Source organism: Typha angustifolia, chromosome 8 (genome assembly GCF_048772165.1).
Source record: "Typha angustifolia cultivar Huaian chromosome 8, ASM4877216v1, whole genome shotgun sequence".
In the NCBI taxonomy this organism is placed as follows: domain Eukaryota; kingdom Viridiplantae; phylum Streptophyta; class Magnoliopsida; order Poales; family Typhaceae; genus Typha; species Typha angustifolia.
This window is the reverse complement of record NC_133246.1, coordinates 3,743,469-3,765,002: the sequence shown is the minus strand read 5'-3', so window position 1 is coordinate 3,765,002 and position 21,534 is coordinate 3,743,469. Positions and strand designations below refer to the sequence as shown.

Genomic DNA, 21,534 nt, shown 5'->3' with positions numbered 1-21,534 from the left:
AGAAGAATAAAAGGAAGAGGGGGGAGGGGAGAATATGGGGAAAAGTGCTGGTGATAACAACATGTAGCGACGATGGAAGAGGTAGGCAGGAAAATTTGTAGAATAATATAAAAAATGAGAGGAAATGATGGAAGCATTTAATAATTTGATCGACATTACTTAGTTAAAATAATAATGAGATCTAATAAGGAATGCGTAAGATTCTATTATGCTGCTGCTGCTGCTGCTTCTTCTTCTTCTTCTTCTTTTCCACTCTTTGGTTTGTAATAATTAATCATCTATCTATCTATCTATCTATCTATCTATTTATCATCCACACCAACCCATAAGGGAGACCGTTACTTTGTATGGCAACAATAGAGGGTGAGTCGCCATCGCCTTTATTTTTGGATTGCTCACAGTTAGGAACATAAAAGTGATAAAGACTGAGAGAGACGGGTTGCAAACGTTTCAAACCTGCAGTTAATCTTCTCCTATTGGTGTTATTGGTGTTTTCCTTTTCTTTCTAAATACCATGGCGTAGCCTAAGCTCCATAGGCTAATCATAATTCCTTTTTTTTTTAAAAAAAAAAAAAAAAATATATATATATATATATAATACCTTACTTACTCTTTTTTTTAACGTAATTCTAATTTATATCTTATATTTTCACTATTTATAAATTAAACTCTATAATTTAGTGAATATCTGTATATATAAGTAGAGATATTTTATTTCTAAAATAACTAAAATGCCCTTAGTATAACTTGGTTGATGGTATTTTTATAATTTTCTGTATATTTAGTTAAGTTTTACGTGGTATTTTTTTTACATATATTTGCTAAATCATATGACTCGATTTGTAAATAGTAAAAATACAGGGTGTAAACTATAATTTCGTTAAAAGATAGGGAGTTATACGTAAATTTATTAACAACAAAAAAATTTGTGTGCATTCCTAACATAACATACAAGGAAAGTTTTAATTTGGAGAAGGGAAACTTAGGCACGCATCATTTGAAAGGAGGGTAATTCAATAATTTTATACAAAAATATAGCAAAAGCATTTCAAACAGAGGAGAGAGGAGGAGTCTCACAAGGAAAGTGTGAAGTAAAGCAAGACTCTAATTCTCATTTGACTTTTCCTGCTTCTTCTTCTACTTTTATTTTTTTGGCTCTGTTAATAATATCAAGTCAATTTAGATACATGAGAGATTAGATTGGGCCAAACTCCCAACTCTTGTCTAAGTTTTTGGCCCTCAAAGCCTGATATGGCCTTCACACATGAGAGTGGGCCTGAGGGGTCCTTAGTTCAGAGATAGAGAGAGAGAGAGAGAGAGAGAGAGGGCTACACATTTTGTGATAAATTTTAAGCCTGATCTCAGTAACTCAGTTGTAATCTATCTATTAGAGGAGGATTATAGCCTATGAGTATTTATTATATTCAGATGCATAAGAGGTTCTTTGTTTTATAAAAGATTTCCAATATAGATTGAGAATGCTTATTTCAGAGGAGAATTAGAGGAAGCAAGAAAGAATCTTGAACTTAAAACTTATGATATTGGGAAATTTTCTATTCATTTTCATCTTTAAATTTATATTTCTATCTGAGTAGTTTGTATAAATATGAATATGAGTTTAAAAGTTAGTATCTAATCAATATTCATATCTCTATTTGAGATGTTATGAAAATAATGATATAAAAGATTGTTTAATATTTTTATATCTATATATATATATATATTTACTTATACAAAAGAATTTAATAAATTTATTATAATATCCAATCTATATCCATAACTATACTTTGTAAATATGAAGAAAGAAAAAAAAATAGATACACATATAATTTTAGAGACAATTAAATTAAATTAAATTCCCTTATTATTTATTTTCATAATGAATTCTAATTTTTGATACATATTATTAATGTTAATGAAAAAAATGTCAAATGATAATTTTACCACCAACTATTTTCTTTTTTTTTTAAAATTTAAAATGAGGATAAAATGATTCAAATAGAGTCTAACATTGATCGCATGATACTCGTATATTATTTTTTTAATAAAAAAAGCCTAATATTTGGAAGTTTTCTATATGTGAGAAAATAAATGAGGCTAATTATCTCTTAATTTTTATCACTATCGGATCCGTTTTCACCCCTGCCGGCGTTGAGACAGTAGTAATAGCCATCCGACCCAATAACATATCGGATTCGGATCCACTAGATCCTCCGTATTATTTATATCCCACCCAGTTCACTCGCCTCACCTCACCTCACCTCACTTCACCTCATCCGCCACCGGAAAAGCGACCGAGGGATGGAGACGGAGGAGGAGTTCTTGAGCTGCTCCGGCAGCAAAAGATTCGCCAAGGAGATGGCGGCCGCTTCCCCCTTCTCCGATCTTGATCACGCTATCCGATCCGCCAGAGACATCTGGCTCAACAAGGTCTCGCTTCCTCACTAGATTCCTCCCCCCCTCCCCCCTCTTTCTCTCTCTCACGCGCATCGAATTCGTCTTTGATCCATCCATCTCCCCCTCCTTTTTGTTTAGGTAGACGTGAATGGATGGCTGGAGGCCTTCGCAGCCCACCCAGCAATCGGATCCACATCCCCCTCCGTCTCCCAGTTTGATCCCTTCCACTTCCTTCTTTTATTTTCTTTTCTTTTCTATTTGGATTATTGAATTCCATCTTGTTCCGCTTATTTGGTGGGTGGTGGATTAGGCGGGCCAAGGAAGAGCAATCTGCAGCACTGGCCACCGCAACCGAATCGACTACGCAGGTGTGTACTGTGCGCTATATTTTTATTATTTGTAATTTGGTGATAGTTTGATGGATTTATGAGTATTTTGGAGTAATTAAAGTGTACATTTTATCTTCTTCTATTTTCTGCCAATTTTTGTAGGAATTGGTTGAGTGGAATGCGAGGTACAGAGAGAAGTTTGGGTTCGTGTTCCTTATATGCGCGTCCGGGAGGAGCACGCCGGAGATCCTAGCTGAATTGAAGGTATTCTGGTTTATTTTGTTTCTTTGCTTTGTTGTTATTATTGTTGTTTTTTTGGGATTTGGGTATAGAGCCCATCTCTTGAATGCTGCTTTTTAGAGCTGAGAAATTCTTTGCTTGTGAGAATTCACTCTGGTGAGTGCCGTATTTATTAGGAAGAAAAGGTAGAATTGCACACTTGATCAGATGCGGCAATCTATTGGTTTCGGCAACTAGAATAACATTTTAGGTTTACCCAACCATCAACTTTGTTCATATTATCTATCTGCACAGATGATTTCGATCAACTACTCTAAGTGAGATTTATCTGTTGAGGGTCCAGTTAAGGTCAAATTTAGATTTGATATGAGTATCCTAAGCTTAAACAACCAGTGATTTGGTCATATGTAGACTAACCAGATAGTTTAATTAGAGAGACTTAAAGCAACCAACCCAACTATGAGGAAAACCAAGAAAGTTCTATGATGAGATCATTCTTGAAGTGGGAGAGGAAATACATGATTTGCATTAGCTACGTGACTCTTCCTTCTTATTTAAAGTAATGGTCTAACAAGGTTTTGTTCTAGAGTTTGTTAGCCTTTTAATTATTATGTATATGTCTATATATGTATATTTGCGCGTGTAAGTCCCTTTAAAGTATGATTACTTGTTGCAGAGGGCGTAATTTCCTTGGTCAAGTGGTTTGATACTTTTATGGGAAAAAATGAGGAACGTATGGAATACTATTTTTTCTTATAACCAGTAGTTATCCCTGCCAGATGTACCAGTTCTACTAAGCTATCAATACTGCTACTCATGGTTCCAGGCCTATTTCCCAGAATCTTACTAGAAATGATGGGTAATGGTAGGATTTTCAAAAGAATAAAAAGGAATTAATGAAAAGAAAAGATAAGCAAGGAGAAATTGTTGGATTGATTAAAGGATGGCTGGTGCTCCAGAATATCCTGACTGTGCCAACGTTAGTTGGCCACCTCCATTCCTCTTTCTTTTCAGAGTGGAGCATCGGGAAGAAAGGCTAAGCATTAGGTATGGTTGAGTTTATTCTGGTAGTAGTACTTAAACCAATTTGAAATCAAGTTCATCCTAGCAAGTTATCTCTGACAGTCACTCCGTTTCTCCATGTTTCGTTACTCTAACACCTTAGACCAAATTAAGAAAATTATCAAAGAAAAACTTACCCCTGTCAATTCTAACTCGACATGGCTATTCAAGCAGATTAAATCATTTAGAATCTAGCTTGTAACTCTTTCTACCTCTGGAAATTGAAATGCATTTAAATTGCAACTTGCTTTCACTTTTCTGTAAAGGCTTCCGAAAAAGCAAAATTCGCATAGTTTCTAATTGCACGTACCATTTCTTGCTTCATAGATACATGCTTACCTCTGACTAAATCATTTTCAAACTTTCATCTTTTCCTGCCCTGTTGTAGAGGCGTTACCTGAATAGGCCCATTGTTGAGCTCGAGGTAGCAGCACAGGAAGAGTTGAAAATATTTGAATTGCGTCTGGCAAAGCTTTTTGTGCCTAAGGCGAGAACTATACCATCAGTTTCCATGGCACTTCCTGTTAGTCATTCAAATAAAGCTGGAGGTACTAATAAAACTGGACTTACATTGGTTATGTTTGGTAATTATTAGATATTTAGATCATGTTCATGCCTGCTTAATCTTGTTTCTACATTTTTGTTATATCTGAAGTACCTTTAAAGAAGATTGCAAAAGATGGAAGTGTCTATTACTCTATTATTGGCAATTCTTTAGTGCTATATTTGATTTTTCTGTGAGAATTTTGTGCTCATGTCTGTCAAATATTCACATGTACTGTAGGAGCATATATGCATTTTAAAGAAATTAAAGAGAGACATACATGCACCCTCTCTTTTTCCTTTTCTTTATGTAGTAGTTTATTTGACTATTCCTATATGGTTAATGCTTGTCCTAGCGGCCGAAACATGACTGCATAAATTTTGCTCTCCCAGGATTCTTTAGACACGAGCCTCATGAACTAGGATTCCCTTATTAAAATGGTCAATTTGGCAATGGTCCTTTTAAAATGTTATTATTGTAGACAGTAGATATATGCAATGGACCAGCTATGGTTAAACAAGCATGAATAGATGAATCAGGATGTTTTAGTTAGTTGGTCTTGTTTGTGCTGATGCTACAACCATTTATTCTGCATATGTTTGCATTTACATGTTTTCTCCATTTGGGTAGTTTTGGTTTATCCTGACATCTCAATTTTGAATGTTATAAAGATCGCATAGGCATTATTGGAGCACATATTACAGCTTCTGCTAAGGCATCTGCAAATAAAACTCCTGAAATGACAGGTAGCACCCAACGCACTCGCCCTCCCATAACAACCCATGTCTTGGATGTTGCCGGTGGTTCTCCAGCATCTGGAGTGGATATTCACCTTGAGATGTGGAGGGATACTCGAAAGGGCCCATCATTCACGAGCCGAGATTCCGCCCAGTGGCTGCTTTTAGGCTCTTCAGTCACAAACTCCGATGGTCGCAGCGGTCCTCTGATGGACATTGCTGATTCCATCAATCCCGGTTTTTATAGGATAAGTTTCAACACTGGTAAATATGCACCATCAGGCTTCTTCCCTTATGTTAGCATTGTGTTTGAGGTCAGAGAGAACCAGAGGTTGGAGCATTTCCATGTGCCCTTGTTGCATTCACCCTTTTCATTCACTACTTATCGTGGGAGCTAACTTAGTGTCGTAAGTGCTTGAGGCTGTTGGTCGTTGTTTTTATGGACTCTTATCTTGTTATTGTAGTGCTCTGAAGTTAAAAAAACATAATTTACTAGTTGTATCATCAGGTTACTCTGTTTAATAAATCATCATCTAATTTGTCGCTTAATGTTGGAGTTGGCATCAATGATTTATTATTCACCATTCATAGAAATAAAAATACGCGTCTTTACCGGTGGTGGTGGTTCACTGCCTGTCTGTTTAGATTACAGAATTATCTTGTGAGATCATCTGACAGATTATTTGAGTAATTTTCCTGATTTAAAAAAAAGACCTGGCTTGATAGCACAACATAATGTCATGGAAGTATCTGCTATTTCTTCGTCTACGGAAAAGTTTGCAGCATGAAAAAGAGCAATAACTCAACTGAGCAAAACTGTAAGCAGTATTGTGAGAGCCACATCCGTTGCCTAAATGTTACAGTTTTTTTTTTTTTTAAATTTTAAAAAAGATCAAAGGCCAAAGAAACCAAGCTCGCTGGCTCTCTCCTTCTCGAATGTCTCGAAATACTGATAAATGATCGTCACGGCGAGAAGAATACCAGTTCCAGAGCCGATTGCACCCATGAAATCTGCTAAAACAGTCAATGCGCCAATACACATGCCACCAAAAGCAGCTGCAGTGGGGATGTATCTATTCAATTCCTTTTGCAAATTTGACTCGCGGTGGCCAGGCATCACCATTTGTTGTTCCTACAAAATAACAAAAATTGAACGACAAATAATAACGGATTTTAGAATAGTAATCGTTATGGATGTTGACACCATAGAGAACAAGAAGTATTGCCTAAACTGTAGCAAGCAAGATAAAGTTTAGGTTAATTTATGTCATCATTTCTAACTAGGTTAAAACTTAGTCATCCTAGAGTCGAAGAAATTCTTCAACTTATTTTGCTACTTAGGAGTTTATTTAGCTAATTTGTGCTACAAAATCATGAGAAAAGGGACATATACTAGACAACTGTAATGTAACGGGATACAAAACAAGGAAATATTTGTACCTTGAGCTGCTTTGCCACATCTCTCGCTGATGATCCAGAGACCTCTATCCAAGTCTTTGAGAAAAGAGCACAAGCTGAGAGCATAAAAACTATATAGAATAGTGCATGGAATGGATTTGCGGCCATATCTGCCAAGCTGCGGGATATAGTACCAAACATGAAAACAATAAGCTACAACAGTAAAGAAAAGAGAGACTATAGACATGCACCAACTATAAATCCAACTTCATAGAACCAATAACACCAAACCATGAGAGAGAGAGATATGTCAAGTCGATTGATTACCTTGAAGGTGCTGTAATGTAGTAAGCAATACCGCCAACAGGAATAGATTGACCAGAATACTCGGATTCCTTCCACTTACCCAGCAAGTTTACAAGGAAATTTCCACTGTATCTCCTGTGTAATAGCTGCATGAACATGAACAGATTAGATGTTCCCAAGTATAAGAAAGATCAGTATAATGTGACAGAGGCATAGATGTGGCGTCAAATTACCTGAGAGATGAAATATAGGTTGGTAACTAATGCGGACTGTAAAATGATGGGCATATTAGAAGTGTAAAATAGCTTAATAGGATAGGAGCCTTGCTGCCCACGAGCAGTCTTTGACCTCACAGGCAGCACAACACGAAAACCTTGAAAATAGATAACTATAAGGAAGACAAGGACTGTTGCAAGCAAGTTGGTCACATTTGGAAGATTTTGACGGTAGAAGGCTTCACGAAGGGCACGGACTTTGTCTGCTCGAGTAATCAGAAGATGGAACAAGGCAATGACAGCACCTTCAAATTCAGCACCACGTCCACTGTTAATTGTTGTGGGGCTAAATGCCTTCCAAATGATATTTTCACTGCATGATAAGGCAAAAGTACGGTTATATACCATATGCTGACAGCGAATAACAAGTGAAACATTTCCATATACTTACCAGATATTAGTAGCGATGAACAAAGAGATACCAGATCCCAAACCATATCCTTTCTGGAGAAGTTCGTCCAAACAAATGACAATGATACCAGCAAAGAAGAGTTGAAGTATTATGAGAATAGCATTCCCAGTTCCTAGTTGACTAACACTGCCATACATCCCAGATAAGACATATGCTACTGCCTCTCCAATAGCAATCAAGATACCGAGCAACTTTTGTGCACCGTTTCTGGAGGAGAAAAACAAAATTAAACATCAGAGAACCAACATTTGATTAGCTGCCCATAGTGAGACTTTATAGTAACATATAACATAGTTGCACAATGCAGATATTAGCATAGGAACACCTCATTTCTCTGTTAATAGCATAAATTCTGTCAGTACTTGCATAAATTGTATATCAACATATAAAAGGTCATCAGAAATTTTTTTTTTCCAAGAAAGACAAAGAGAATGACACCTGAATTCACTACTTATTCTCTTCCTTTAATGATACCAGATAATGAATAATAACTATACCTTCATAGAAAAACTCATAACCCAAATAGACCATTGTAATTCGCTAAATCCTTTAGAGATTTTCTTAACAAGCAATTTTGATGAAATTTCAACTTTACATGGCAACTTCAGCAAGCAGAACTTACAAAAGAGCTCGATCTTCTCGCACACTGTTATCAACTTCAATGATCTTTGAGCCAACCAAAAGTTGCATCACTAGTCCAGATGTGACAATTGGAGTAATACCTAGCTCCATGACAGTTCCACGGCTCGAAGCAAGAATAACACGCATCCAGTAAAATGGATCAGCTCCAGTAGTTGAGTGTATGCCATATAAAGGAAGCTGACTGCACACCAGAAAGATGAAAAGGGAGATCACTGTGTAGATAACTTTTTCCCTGAATGGAATTTTCCGATCAGCACTTTGAACTTCAGGCAGGAATGCTAGAAAGGGCCTGACAAGATGAAGTACCCTGAAGCCTCCTGCCATTTCCTGCACCAGGGGCAAAGTAATTATAGTCTCTAGACAAAAGAATAAATGCCACAACATTTATTGGCAAAAAACAAGGAGAACATCATCTTGTGATGCTTCATAAGGAAAAATAATGCAATAGGAAACAACTGCTGCAGATATCCAATGTTTTAGAGAATACAAAGTAATAATAAGCATAGTAAAAATAAATAAACAAAGAATTTTTTTTTTCCTTCTGCCAAAGATTAGATTGCGATAGATGAATCATAAAATTAAATAAATACCTTTCTACAAAAACTAAACAAAATCAGCTCGATATTAAACAATATGATTATATCTCCATGAGATAAATATTTAATAAACATGCATGATAATATAGTTCCAAATAGGCAACAAATGTCTTAAAGGGGATTCAACCCAATTATTTTTTGCAAAATATTTAACCTGTTCAACCCATAATTGAAGTCTATTATGCATCTATCGAGACTTGCAATTTAATTATATTTAATTTTCAATTTTGCAATAATGGACTCTAACATGCGCATATGTAAATTGTGTGCACTCAATTATAATAAATGTGCATATAAAAATATATGCACCCAAGTTTATATGCTAAATCGAAAAACCAAACGTAATTGAATTGCAAAAGCCCTTGCATATATCTAGAATATATTTCACTTAATTCATTGGGCCTAGAAAAGTATTGTATCACCAATTTAGGCAGTTAAACAAAATTTTACGGCCTTAGTACGCGAATTCTTCTAACTGCATTTGAGAAAAATCATTGTGCGACACATGAAGAAAGGATCTAAGCTAAGCACCTGAAAATATCTAGGAATTTAATCTTCCATGCAAAAAGATCATAACCTTCTAAGAAACATGACCACGATCTCACTCAAAACTTTTGAGGCATCAGATACACAAACATGCAATGATTAATCCTCCAATTCTTATACTATCCCATTATTCTCGTGTTTCTCAAATTAAATTGTACTACGGATACGCCTTCAAGTCCCAACATTATAAATATGAACAAGTCCAAGCAAGATAAGGAAGCATGCATCATCCAAATCCAGACCACGATCGCACTAAAATCCTCACACGCTCTCCGATATTGATTCTTGGCTCGTTGATCGGATCAAAACCAACGTCAGAAGAGTCGATCAGATGATTAATCGGCTCAGCGCGTTCAGCTCGATTACGAGCTTGCTATTCTCCGAAAAATAATAAGCAATCAAGAGATCAAGACAGAGATTTACCTGCGAAGGGCGTGGAAAACGAGGAGAAGAACAGATCTAGGGTTTGTCGGGGGAGGGAGGAAGGCGATGCTTTCAAGTTTCAAGGGAGGTTTGGATCCATCAATAATACGAGACGACACGAGGCGAGCGACGCATTCAATGCTTGCTGTCCACCAGAGAAAGCATTACGCGACGGAATTATATGGTGTTTTTGACCAAACTGGGTCTTCGGTAAAATTATTTATCCGAATAGTTCAACCCTATAACTAATATCAAAATAAGTCTATTTATACCGGTCTATGTTTCTATCAATCCAAACTTATATTACTATAGTTTTTATTTTAAATAATATTTATTTATTGTGCATAGATTAATACTAACTGTAGGTAAAATTATTTATCCAAACAAATAATAATAATAATAATAAAATAAAATATAAATATTTATGTGAAAACTCTTTTGAGGAAAAAGAACACTTACATAAATATAGAAAAAAATTAATGAGTAAGAAAACTTAATATACTCATCATAAATTAATTTATATCCGAAAAATATTATTTGTACAACTCAATATAAGAATATTTATAAAAATTATTAGAGAAGATATTCTTCTACTTTATTTTTTTCTCTCTGCACTCCCTAATTTGTCATCCTGTCTATATTAATCTCTTTATAAAAATATTCATATTTTTCTCTTAATTAAATTAAAATACACTAGTAATTCTACTAAGAGAGTCTTTATAAATCTAATTAATTTAAAAATATCTCACTACCCCTCCTTCATCTAAGAGAACCAAAAAAAAAAAAAAAAAAAAAAAACCTATCAAACTAAGATTACTGGTGAAGAGACCTACTCTAATAATTTAATACCAATATAATAGTAAGTGTCAAGAGAAGAGGCTAGGAATTAAAATTGCGAACTGGAACACGAGCCAAATTGAAATTATATCTCGTGTTCGGCTCGGAAGCGAGCTAAGTTAAGCTCATGCAATTAATATACTTACGAAACTAAATATCTAATAAAGCTTTTAAAAATCTCAATCTAATGATTAAAATACCTCTTAACCAGCAATCAACTAAGTATGCAAACTTTGAGATATTTTCCCTTTTTTCAAATTTAATTTCAATTAAAAAAGAGAGAATAAAACGGCCTTCCCTTTCTTCCAGAGGATAGCCTACCCTGCCCCCCCCCCCCAAATCCTCTCTCCCTCTCCCCCCATGGCATCACTCTACACCTCCACTTCCACCTTCTTCCTCCACTCTCCGCACCCACCTCCTCCTCTCTCTTCCCCCAAACCCACCTTCTTCTGCCGCTCCTCCTCGTCCAAACAAACCGCCAACTCCGTCGATCAACAACCTACCACCACCGCAAACCCTTCTCTCTCAGACCAACTCCTTCCTCTATCCCTCACCCTCCTCAAAGAGAACCCTTCCAAATCCCAACCCCTCCAAGCCCAACCCCCCAAGCCTAAGCCAACTTGGGTCAACCCCTCCAAGCCCAAGCCCACAGTCCTCTCCCTCCGCCGCCACCAGCGCCGCCATTTCCCCTCCTCCTCCTCCTCTAACCCCGACCTCAGGCGCCTCGTGCTCATCGCCCGCAAGCTCCGCGACTCCCCCGACGACGACGCCGAGGCCTTCTCCGCCGCCCTGCAAGAAGCCTTCCCAGACCCCGTCTCCCGGGACGACGCGCTCTTCGTCCTCAATTCCCTTCATTCATGGCAGAAGTCGGTCCAGTTCTTCGATTGGCTCAAGACCCAGAATTCCTTTTCCTCTGAGACCATCTTCTACAATGTTGTGATGAAGTCCCTGCGCTTCGGCCGGCAGTGGGATTTCGTCGAACGCCTTGCGTGCGAGATGGTGGAGCGAGGAATTGAGCTTGATAACATCACGTATTCCACTGTCATTACTACTGCGAAGCGGTGCCGTCGCTTCGATAAGGCCATCGAGTGGTTCGAGAGGATGTATAGGACCGGCGTCATGCCGGACGAGGTGACTTACTCCGCCATTCTTGATGTATATGCCCAATTGCGGAAGCGAGAGGAGGTGATGAGCTTGTACGAGAGGGCTCGCGCCGGGGGTTGGAAGCCGGACGCAGTCGCCTTCGCAGTGCTAGGCAAGATGTTTGGCGAGGCAGGTGACTACGATGGCATTCAGTATGTCTTACAGGAGATGAGGAAACTCGATGTGAAGCCGAATCTTGTGGTGTACAACACTTTGCTCGAGGCCATGGGGAAGGTGGGGAAACCCGGGCTCGCACGAAACCTGTTTGAAGAATTGGTTGAAAATGGCTTGTCGCCGAATGAGAAGACGCTGACTGCGTTGATTAAGATTTACGGGAAGGCAAGGTGGGGACGCGATGCATTGGAACTCTGGGAGAGGATGCGGGAGAATAAGTGGCCAATGGATTTCATACTCTACAATACATTGTTGAGCATGTGTGCGGATCTCGGCTTGGAAGAAGAGGCAGAGAAGCTGTTTGGCGATATGAAGCAGTCAGAGGCAGGTGTCCGACCGGATAATTGGAGCTATAGTGCTATGATCAATATATACAGTAGCGGAGGGAAGGCGGAGAGAGCCTTAGAATTGTTTGAAGAAATGTTGGAGAGCAGAGTTGAGCCGAATATTATGAGCTACACTTGCTTGATCCAGTGCCTGGGAAAGTCCAGAAGGACAGATGATGCTGTCAGGGTATTTGAAACTGCGCTAGAGCGAGGTATAAAACCTGACGATCGGCTCTGTGGGTGCTTGCTCTCTGTTGTTGCTTTGAGCAAAGAAGGGGAGATGGGCATGGTTCTTGCTTGCTTGGAGAAGGCTAACTCAAAGCTGGTTAAGTTGGTGAACATGCTTGCTGATGAAAAGGTCAGCTTCGATGAACTTAAAGAGGAGTTGCGAAAAGTACTGAATGAATCTGCCATGGAAGTGCGGAGACCGTTCTGCAATTGCCTGATCGATATATGCAGGAATCAGAACTTTCCTTCTCAGAGGGCAAGTGAGCTTTTCCAAGTTGGAACACTGTATGGTTTGTATCCTGGTTTGCATTCGAAGAAAACCGATGAGTGGTCGTTAAATCTACGATCACTGTCAGTTGGTGCTGCAAACACTGCTTTTGAAGAGTGGATGAAGAGTTTATGCAATTCTATTCAGCAGAAGGATGATTTGCCTCAATCCTTTTGTGTACATACTGGCGCCGGAAACCACAAGTTCTCTAAGGGATTAGCCGGTGCTTTTACCGCGCATCTCAGCAAGTTGGCTGCGCCATTCCACCAGGATGAAGAGAAGAGTGGTAGTTTTGTTGCTTCAAAGGACGAATTGATACCATGGTTAGAGGCTGGCATTGTACCTGCATTTGTAGCTGGATAAGTGAAAGAGTGTTGCTATTAGTTACATTTTAGATTTTTCTTCTCATTCCCTTACTTTGAAGCTGTAGAATCTAATGCAGATGAAGAGAACAAATTTCATACCTCATCTTACTATGGTGTTGGATCTGTTTCATTCGTCCATTTGCAGTGCCAATAGTTAAACAACTGGATTAGTGCAGATGTGTAAATCTAAATATGCTCTAAGCTGTTACTGCAATGATGATAGCCGGAAGGAGTTAATTAACCTACATCTCAATCTCAATACTCCACTTAGGTTTTACAAGAACCGACGGGAGGATATACATACAAGAATCAACTTCATGTTCTGAATTTTGATGTAATCTGATTCCTTCACAAAATATACATTTCATTGCTTGCCAAATAAAACTTTTGCTAAATGAGATGATTCTGTTCAATTGACAAAAGAATTTGGATCTCATATAAAGTCCAACAGTGACAAAGAAAGGATAGCTACATACTTGTAAAATTAGTTAACCCTGAAAAACACTGACTATTGAACAGAAAAATAAATAAAGGGAAGGCAACATGACTACTAAGTTGCTGCACATCCGCAAGTTAGAGAGCATAGTAATCCCTCTGCCAGGAATTATGCTGCATCGTTCACCCAAAGAAATTGTTGTTTGTGCTTGTTATGCGACATCCTTAAGCACGCTGAGAAAGTATTGCTGGGCATCTTGTCTTCTTTTTCTTGGTCTCTTATGTGCTTGATATGTGACATCCTTAAGCACCCTGAATCAGGGGTGTTCTCAGGAACCTCTGGTAATGGCTTGTGGGATGGATCAGACAAAAATAAGCAGAAGCAAGGAATAGCACGTTAACCATTCCAGAAATTGGATTGGTAACATGCTGCGAGCATTCAAGATCACGACATCAGTTTGTTTATCTGGGCCACATCACACGTATTTACCGGAGGACTTCCAGATTCTTCCTTCAAGTGATACAACCATTACTGTAACATCATCATGATATTTTCTTCGGTCCCCTTGAGGTATGTCCAACAGTTCGTATAAGTCCATACCTGTAAATGGAAACAGTCAATTTTTATAAGATCATATGAGATGTTTAAATTGAATAATTTGAATCAAAACTATGTAACTAAACCAAGGAGACAAGCATTTTGCACTATGTTAACAAGTGCTATGCATTCTACCATTAATGCTTAAGTGGCTAGAAAACTTGAGTGGTAATGAATGAAATATCTTCAGAAAAAATATAGACGTTATATTCAAAAGAATAAACTCACAAAAGTGCATGGGAACAAAAGTCACCTTAGACCATGATGGTTAGTCTGGTAGTACTATAGAATGTACCAGTGGATTAGAAGACTTAGTTAGTTGAAATTCCTTTCTGCTCCTCAAAATTTTCCTTATTTTCTGAGTTAAAACTTTAAATGTTTTCCAGGACAGCATTATACCTTCAGTTCCCACTAAATACTTGTAATGATGGTGAGTAAGGATTGCGTGACCAACCTTACTATCAAGTGAAACATATGACATAATTTTTGTGTCAATGAAGTTAAGGCTGTAAGTGATTTAAACAGAGACTCAAAAGTGAAACAAAATAGGACTAGGGACATTACTGCTTGGCAAACAGCCATCATAAAAACTTTTGCTGACTTTGAGGGGCTTTGAATGCACAATCAACTAAAGGGTACAAAATGGGAACAAATAAAATGCACCAAATGTTAGTTTTGGAAGCCAACTCTCAGAAAGCTCCAGAGACTATGAGAGAGGTTCAAGTGGTGATCTCATGTGTTGGAGAATTGGAACATGTGACTTTATACTTTGTGTAAAGATCCTTCACAAAGATCCCTCACATTTTTCGTTAACAAGATCTCATTCCTCACTACATAAGGCTGGAGGCTAGAAAGTATCATATGGTTGGACACTCAGCCAACATTGCATCCTTCAAAATTAAGATTTTCTGGAACAACACTTTAGACCCTAGATTACTGTACAAGATAACTTGGCATACCCATTCTGAATATACCCAATTTTCTTCTTGATTATGGATCACATTTTTTTTATTGATGATTTAAACTTTTATCCAGGAATAAAATACATGTTTGTGTTGTTCAGGTCAATGCCTGAAATATACTACAGCATGAAAAGATACCAGAGATGTGCCTGGCATGCCAAGTACATTCACAGATGCTCTTGTGCTTACACTGCTTTTAAGTCCTTTCTGCTAGCGAATTAAGAAAAGAAAACATGCTATATGCCTAGCCACTAGCTTATTTCACACTACTTACCATCTAAAATATACTACAGCATTAGAATCCGAAAACTTTATAATTTAAAGTAGTGCAATTTACAGCTGTAGAATTCTACAAATATTTCATGACCTGTACGCTTTTTATGACCAAATCCACTTGATGCAAGCTAGTAAGTGCATCCTTTGTAACTGACTACCCTTCAACAAGACAACTACCAATCTTCTAGTGCAACTTCTACACATGCTCTTGAGCAAATAAATCATCATAGCTGTCTAATCATATTTCTATTATGCTCCTGTAAATTCCAAGGTATCTTTACATCACGAAACACCGAAGGAATATTAGATGATGTCTAACCATGACTATGGATAGAGGAAAGAGATAGGTAGCTGGTAAGCCACACACTGCACAAAAAAAAGAGCGGGGAAGAAAAGGAGTGAAAGGAAGAAGAGGACTACCCTAATTCTGCTTCGATCTCATTTCAACATAAATGTGATGAGAATGATTGCTGTTAGGATTCTGGACCTGATAATCGGACTCCCTTGCCATGATTCTCCAAACAGTACCTCTTGGTCCTTCCACTCTGCATTTATAGCACAATTCCAAGCCTAAAAGTCTCTCTAGAAGTGCTTTCTCTAAAGGTGTGATTGGTTAGCTTCTACTTTTGATTCTTACAGGTGTGCCTGCTATATACTTGTCGCTTTCTCTAAAGAAGCTATGGAGTGATAACTCAAAGGTTAATTTTATGAATTCATGACTGGCGTCTTCCCTCCTTGTAGGAGTTTGCCTTTCATAGTCAGCATAGTTAATCACTGAATGAGATTCCTTTCCATTTTTCACATATATCATTCCATTGTTGAAATGGTAACCAGCTCTCTCTGGAGTTTAGACATCAAACTTCATGAGCATTTGTGGAATCTTATATACTTCCCAAGTAACCGAGGTGTAGCATGCAACACCAGATATGGTTTACTATAGGACTTTCCTCAATAGCACATTTAGTTCCCATAACCTTTGACAGTGCCTATATTTGTATTGTGACTTCTCATTTACAAATGTCTGCATAAATGAATGAGGATAGTTCACTGATACTTGATGTGCTGATAGAGTAAGGAAGCTAGTCAGAGATGCAAGTTATGAGAAGTTGAAGAACACATCCATTTGATTAGAAACCCAACATTGGCTGGTTGCCATTAAGTCTGGTTGCTATACTTGCAAGGAAAGAAATTATCATGAGACCTACATGCCTAGAATTTGAGATGTCATTCATTTATATATAGAATTCAGTAGTAAGTACCTGTCTGTCGGTCATATCCATATTCTCTTTCCAAACTAATGCAATAACAGGAGAAGAATTCGAAAATAAATCTTACCAGCTTTCTTGGCTGCTCGGAAAAGAAGCTCCTCAATTAAACTTTGTGCAGGGTCTCCATCAGGAAACTTCTCCATGAAGTTTTCGACATGTAAGACTACTTCCTCATTGCTCAGATATTGATATAAGCCATCAGAGGAGAGGACCAAAAACTGATCATTTGAGCTCAGCTTATGGTGGCGAAGGGAAGGCGTGCAGGATATATATGGACTAGTTCCAATATACTCATTGCGGAACATTTCCAGCAATCCATTGTTCCACTTAGGCTGTATCAAATACAGAGAAGGCAAGTTAGGTTTTTCTCCATGATTAGATAATTCAAATTAAAACTGTATACCATAACTCAACATGTAAAGCTTATCTTACTATCTAGGGTGAGTTACAATGTGTTCAGAAAATGCTACTAAGTGCATTTGGATTAGACTACCCTCAGCTGAATGAATAAATGAGCAGCAGACATAATAGGTTGAATGCTCTATATCATAGATACACAGGAAAACAATCTAAAGACAACACATATTACCTGTTTGAGATATCCAACCCCAAATGCTCGGGTGACCTTTAGCCGCCCCTTAACTCTATCATTTACAATACAGTGTTTGTCATCAGGATGTTCTTGCTTAATTCTGAGGATTTCCTGCACAAGACAAATTAAGTGAAGAAAAGGAAAACGTCAATATACTATGTGAGTTCATAAATTCAGCATTTCAATATATTATTCATAGCTTCTATTCACAAGCAGATATATGACACAGAGATGCATCATAGGACTTCTATACATGCATCCCTAAAGATTATTAATTGAATCTTACTTCTTCAATGCTGGTACTGTGATCAGAGGATAGCTGCAGTGCCCCCAATTCCATCGTTCCTCGATCCAATGCCTCATTTTCCATAGGCATGCCATTTTCGCCGACATGTCTGTCCATCTGATCTAAGTTACTAGACCTATACTGCCCAATGACCGCTCGACTATCCCCGACATTCATCACATACACATCCTCATCCCTCATCAGCACCACTAGCAGGCACGAGCCCATCAGTGCGATTTCCGGATTGCAATCCATAGCCTTATCCGTCATCTCCAAGTACGCATGCTCTGTCACTTCTAGGGCGCGAGAAAGAGCACTCAGAACCAATCCATGATTGGACACCGGACCGGCCTTCCTCCTCCTAGAGTCGCCACGATCAGCGGCAACCTTGGTCTCCTTAACCTTGTCTTCGGAAACATATCTCCATTTTGGGAGCCATACTTTCCGGCTATCCTTTCTCCAGCTCCCAATACCATACCTCAACTTCGACAATGAGAATGTAAACCTTCCTGATCCCGAAAAGTCTAATTCATCGGCGCAATCGCTGTCGCCATCAGCGAGGAACTGCCAGAGTGGCTTGGAGATTTTAGGATTTTCTCGAAAGCTACCTCTTTTCTCACAACCCTCGTCTTGGCAAGCTTCTTCCTCCGGCTCCGCTGCGTCTTCCCAGAAGAGGCCGCGAAGCTGATCGAACAAGCAACGGTAGAGATTGCCGACGAGGAAGTCGGGAGCGTCGGGGCCATTGAACCCGTCGTAGATCCCGACGAAGAGCCACCTCTGCTCCTCCGACACGACCACGTGGACGCGGTCCTCGCCGGCTTTGCCGTGGGCCCACTGCACGCTCTCCGAGGCGGCCTGGAAGCTCCGCAGAGGGACGACCCAAGGGGGGTTCTTCTCGGAGAAGCTCCGGCGGAGGAGAGAGGGCTTCCGGAACCTTCTAGAGAGGGCCCTCCGCTTCTTCTTAACGAGAGGACCGGAGAAGGGGATGGGATCGAGGGGACCGGAGAGGGCTCCTCGCTCGATCGGACCGGAGAGGAAGAAACCGCGGTCGAGCGGCCCGGAAGCGGCGGCTCCGCCGCCGCCAGAGAGCTGGAGGGGGAGGGCGGAGAAGGAGGACGAGCTCTGGAAGTCTGCGGCAGCGGCGCCGCCGCCGGCGCAGGAGTAGACAGGGAGGGGGGCGGAGGAGTTAGCGGAGACCGAGGCGCCGGAGATGGTCTTGAAGGCGATCTCGGCGGCGGAGACGTCTCCGCCGCCTCCGCCGGTGGAGGAGGCCGAGGAGGTGCGCGAGTGGGCCGGGGAGGAGGAGCGCACGTAGCAGAACGAGTGGCCTAGGGTTTCGTCGAGCGGCCCCGCCTCGTAATCCGGGCCGCCGCAGTAGGCGGCGGGGGGCCGCACGCAAGAGATGAGCCGCGAGGCACCGCTCCCCATCGCGTTTGAACCAAAACTACTCTGCTGCTACTCCAACTCTTTCTCCTTTCTCTCTCTCTCTTCTCGCCTCGCTCTTTATTCGATTAATTTCTTTAACAATTATGAATATTATCTTATATATATATATATATTATAGATTTAAAATAGTAACTAATTATTATACATAGGAAGTGGGGGGGTGGGGGGAGGGGGAGAAGAGGAGGGTCATGAGCTCTGACGTCCCTGCGGATTCCTGCTCATGCCTTCCAGGACAGCGCTGACGTGGCGCCGGCAGTGTTAATAGTCAACCTTGTCAACCTCTTTTGCCCCTCGCCCCCTCCTTATTTACAAGACGAGGCATTAACAGAGAAGGTCATTTCCGTAAATTCCGATCCCCATAGGGCGTTAGAAAATTAAGGGGGCGGGCCAACTACCCGCACCGGCAGCTCCGCCGCACGCCCCCTTCGATCCGACGTCTCACGATCAGATTGACGTCGCCGTCACGGAGTCAAAAAAAAAAAGAAGAAGAAAAAGCCCCACGTAAAATAAATAAATAGCAACTCGCCCTAGGGAAAAAGGGGAAACGCTGCCTGGCGTTTCCCCCTTTCGCGATTCACGTGTTGAACCGGTGGGCGATATAAAATAAATATAATATGGGAAAGTGATTCAGCTCTGCAAGTCAAAATTCCAGCCGCTGGGCGAATTCCGTTTCCCCCTTTTGCTACGCTCTCATTGGACGAGGCAAGTTATTAAAAAAAGAAAAAAAAGAAGTCGGGAAAAAACGACACCGAGGGGACATGGAAGACGACTTCCTAAGCCCCTCTCTCTATCTTTCTTTCTCTCACATCACATGCAAAGCATAGTCTTCAAGAGTAAGACACCTGCTCTCTCCGAACACACACCAAATTCAAAAAAAGGAGTTATTTATTGGCGAGTATCAAATTTTGCGCACACGCCGGGTGCGAAGCGTAAAAGTGACTCCACCCCACTAGGGTGCTATTTGCAAAAAACCTCTTCATAAATAATCTTTTGGGGAGTTGGGTTGGCCCGCGGAGGAGTCAAAGCAGTTGACTGGTCAGGGCAGAGGGCGGGACCCACCGGTCGTCCAATGGGAACGGCTCTGCTTTTGTCGGCTTCCCGCCAGAAACGTTTACCAAAATGTTTCAACTCATCGGAGGAGGGAGGAGGGAGGAGGGAAGAGGAGGGAAGAGGGAGGAGAAGGGAATCTTGGACTTTTGCTGGTCTGCTGCAGTAGAATATAGCAAGTTGGGAGAGGAGATTTTTAATGGAGACCTGAAATGCAAATATAGTACGAGACCCACATTTATTGGAAGGAGATCCAAAGCCAAGTCTTAAAAAGTAATAAACAATCGTTTGGAATTAGAAGAAAAATTCAATTTGGAAAGAACAGCAGAAAGGGCCATTGCTGCCTCCTTTTGGGTCTTTATGCAAAAGGGTTTGACAGGAAAAGAGCATCATCAAAGAGTACACATCTCTCTCTCTCTCCGACCTACTTAATTTTTGCAATATTTACTCCCATCCTTTTGAATTTTCCTGACCCTTAAATCACAATCTTGTGTAGAAATTGCACAATCTCTCCCAGATCAGAATCATAGTACGTATGGGAAAATACAAGAGTTTTGTCTGGAAATTTGGTCTGAAGTCAACCCCACAAAGAAAAAGGGTGGTGGATGATTCGCCACCTTTGGATGGAAATTGTCATGAGGAAGGTGGAAGACAAGGACATGCTGGCAGAGCTCTAAGCAAACCCCCTGCAATGACTCCACAAACACAAGTTGGTCAACTGCCCCGATGGCAACAAGCAACCTTACTGGATTCTCAGCAAAGGAAAATACCTGCATTATTCCAAAGTGGGCCAACAAAGCTACAAAAACTACTTTGTTAGATTGAGTTTTTATCTTTTTGGGGGGTTAGTATTTACTCATCAGAAAGTTAAAGCAACAAGATGTCATGGCATTTTGGTGCAGTAGAATATATCAATTAACTTTATAAGGTTTCCAGCAACAGACAAGAATATAGATGTCAAATGTAAATTAGGTAAGTATATGCCCTGAGCCCATTTGAAGAACAACCAAAGTAGATTTTATTTATAAGTCAAAAAGATACAGAAAGAAATATTGCACTGTTCTAGAAAGGAATTGTATATAGATATATAGACTTGAAGTCTTTGGAAAAGGAATTAGCACTTCAGTAGTCATTGAATGTACCTCAAGATCTAAAAAGCTCATCTAAAGGTGAAAGAAATGAAAGCTTTTCTCTCTCTCTCTCTCTCTCTCTCTCTCTCTCTCTCTCTCTCTCTCTCTCTCTCTCTCTCTCTCTCTCTCTCTCTCTCTCTTCATCTTTTGAAGTCCTCTATGATCCTTGGGTAAAATCAATGGGCCGAGAAGTGTTGAAAGTTTTCCCAAGTATTTGTCATCCAACTTAAAATTTATACATTTACA

The 21,534-nt window shown here is 39.9% G+C and overlaps 4 protein-coding genes across 5 annotated transcripts; 2 read left to right on the top strand and 2 right to left on the bottom strand.

Moving 5' to 3' along the window:
* Window positions 1–2,256: 2,256 nt before the first annotated feature.
* On the top strand, window positions 2,257–5,858 carry LOC140766027 (uric acid degradation bifunctional protein TTL). Of its 2 annotated transcripts, none has more exons than XM_073105407.1 (6): window positions 2,257–2,430; window positions 2,536–2,609; window positions 2,708–2,765; window positions 2,889–2,990; window positions 4,417–4,576; window positions 5,319–5,858. In XM_073105407.1, exons 1-6 carry the CDS (start codon window positions 2,302–2,304, stop codon window positions 5,705–5,707), a joined length of 912 nt encoding a protein of 303 aa, XP_072961508.1. In that variant the 5' UTR covers window positions 2,257–2,301; the 3' UTR covers window positions 5,708–5,858. The 2 variants fall into 2 exon arrangements, with proteins under 2 accessions (XP_072961508.1, XP_072961507.1); XM_073105406.1 differs by having other exon boundaries at window positions 5,244–5,858.
* Window positions 5,859–6,028: 170 nt separating this feature from the next.
* On the bottom strand, window positions 6,029–10,067 carry LOC140765984 (uncharacterized). Its single transcript, XM_073105347.1, has 7 exons — window positions 9,908–10,067; window positions 8,323–8,669; window positions 7,680–7,907; window positions 7,247–7,601; window positions 7,035–7,159; window positions 6,750–6,885; window positions 6,029–6,441 (listed from the first exon to the last, which is right to left on the bottom strand). The coding sequence occupies exons 2-7, from the start codon at window positions 8,664–8,666 to the stop codon at window positions 6,202–6,204; spliced, it is 1,428 nt and encodes a 475-aa protein (XP_072961448.1). The 5' UTR covers window positions 8,667–8,669; window positions 9,908–10,067; the 3' UTR covers window positions 6,029–6,201.
* A 1,013-nt stretch (window positions 10,068–11,080) lies between these two features.
* Window positions 11,081–13,351, top strand: LOC140764367 (pentatricopeptide repeat-containing protein At5g46580, chloroplastic). The gene has a single exon (XM_073102904.1). It carries the CDS (start codon window positions 11,105–11,107, stop codon window positions 13,244–13,246), a length of 2,142 nt encoding a protein of 713 aa, XP_072959005.1. The 5' UTR covers window positions 11,081–11,104; the 3' UTR covers window positions 13,247–13,351.
* A 155-nt stretch (window positions 13,352–13,506) lies between these two features.
* On the bottom strand, window positions 13,507–19,190 carry LOC140764368 (probable protein phosphatase 2C 26). Its single transcript, XM_073102905.1, has 4 exons — window positions 17,666–19,190; window positions 17,377–17,490; window positions 16,855–17,119; window positions 13,507–14,284 (listed from the first exon to the last, which is right to left on the bottom strand). The coding sequence occupies exons 1-4, from the start codon at window positions 19,091–19,093 to the stop codon at window positions 14,160–14,162; spliced, it is 1,932 nt and encodes a 643-aa protein (XP_072959006.1). The 5' UTR covers window positions 19,094–19,190; the 3' UTR covers window positions 13,507–14,159.
* Between the last annotated feature and the right edge of the window lie 2,344 nt (window positions 19,191–21,534).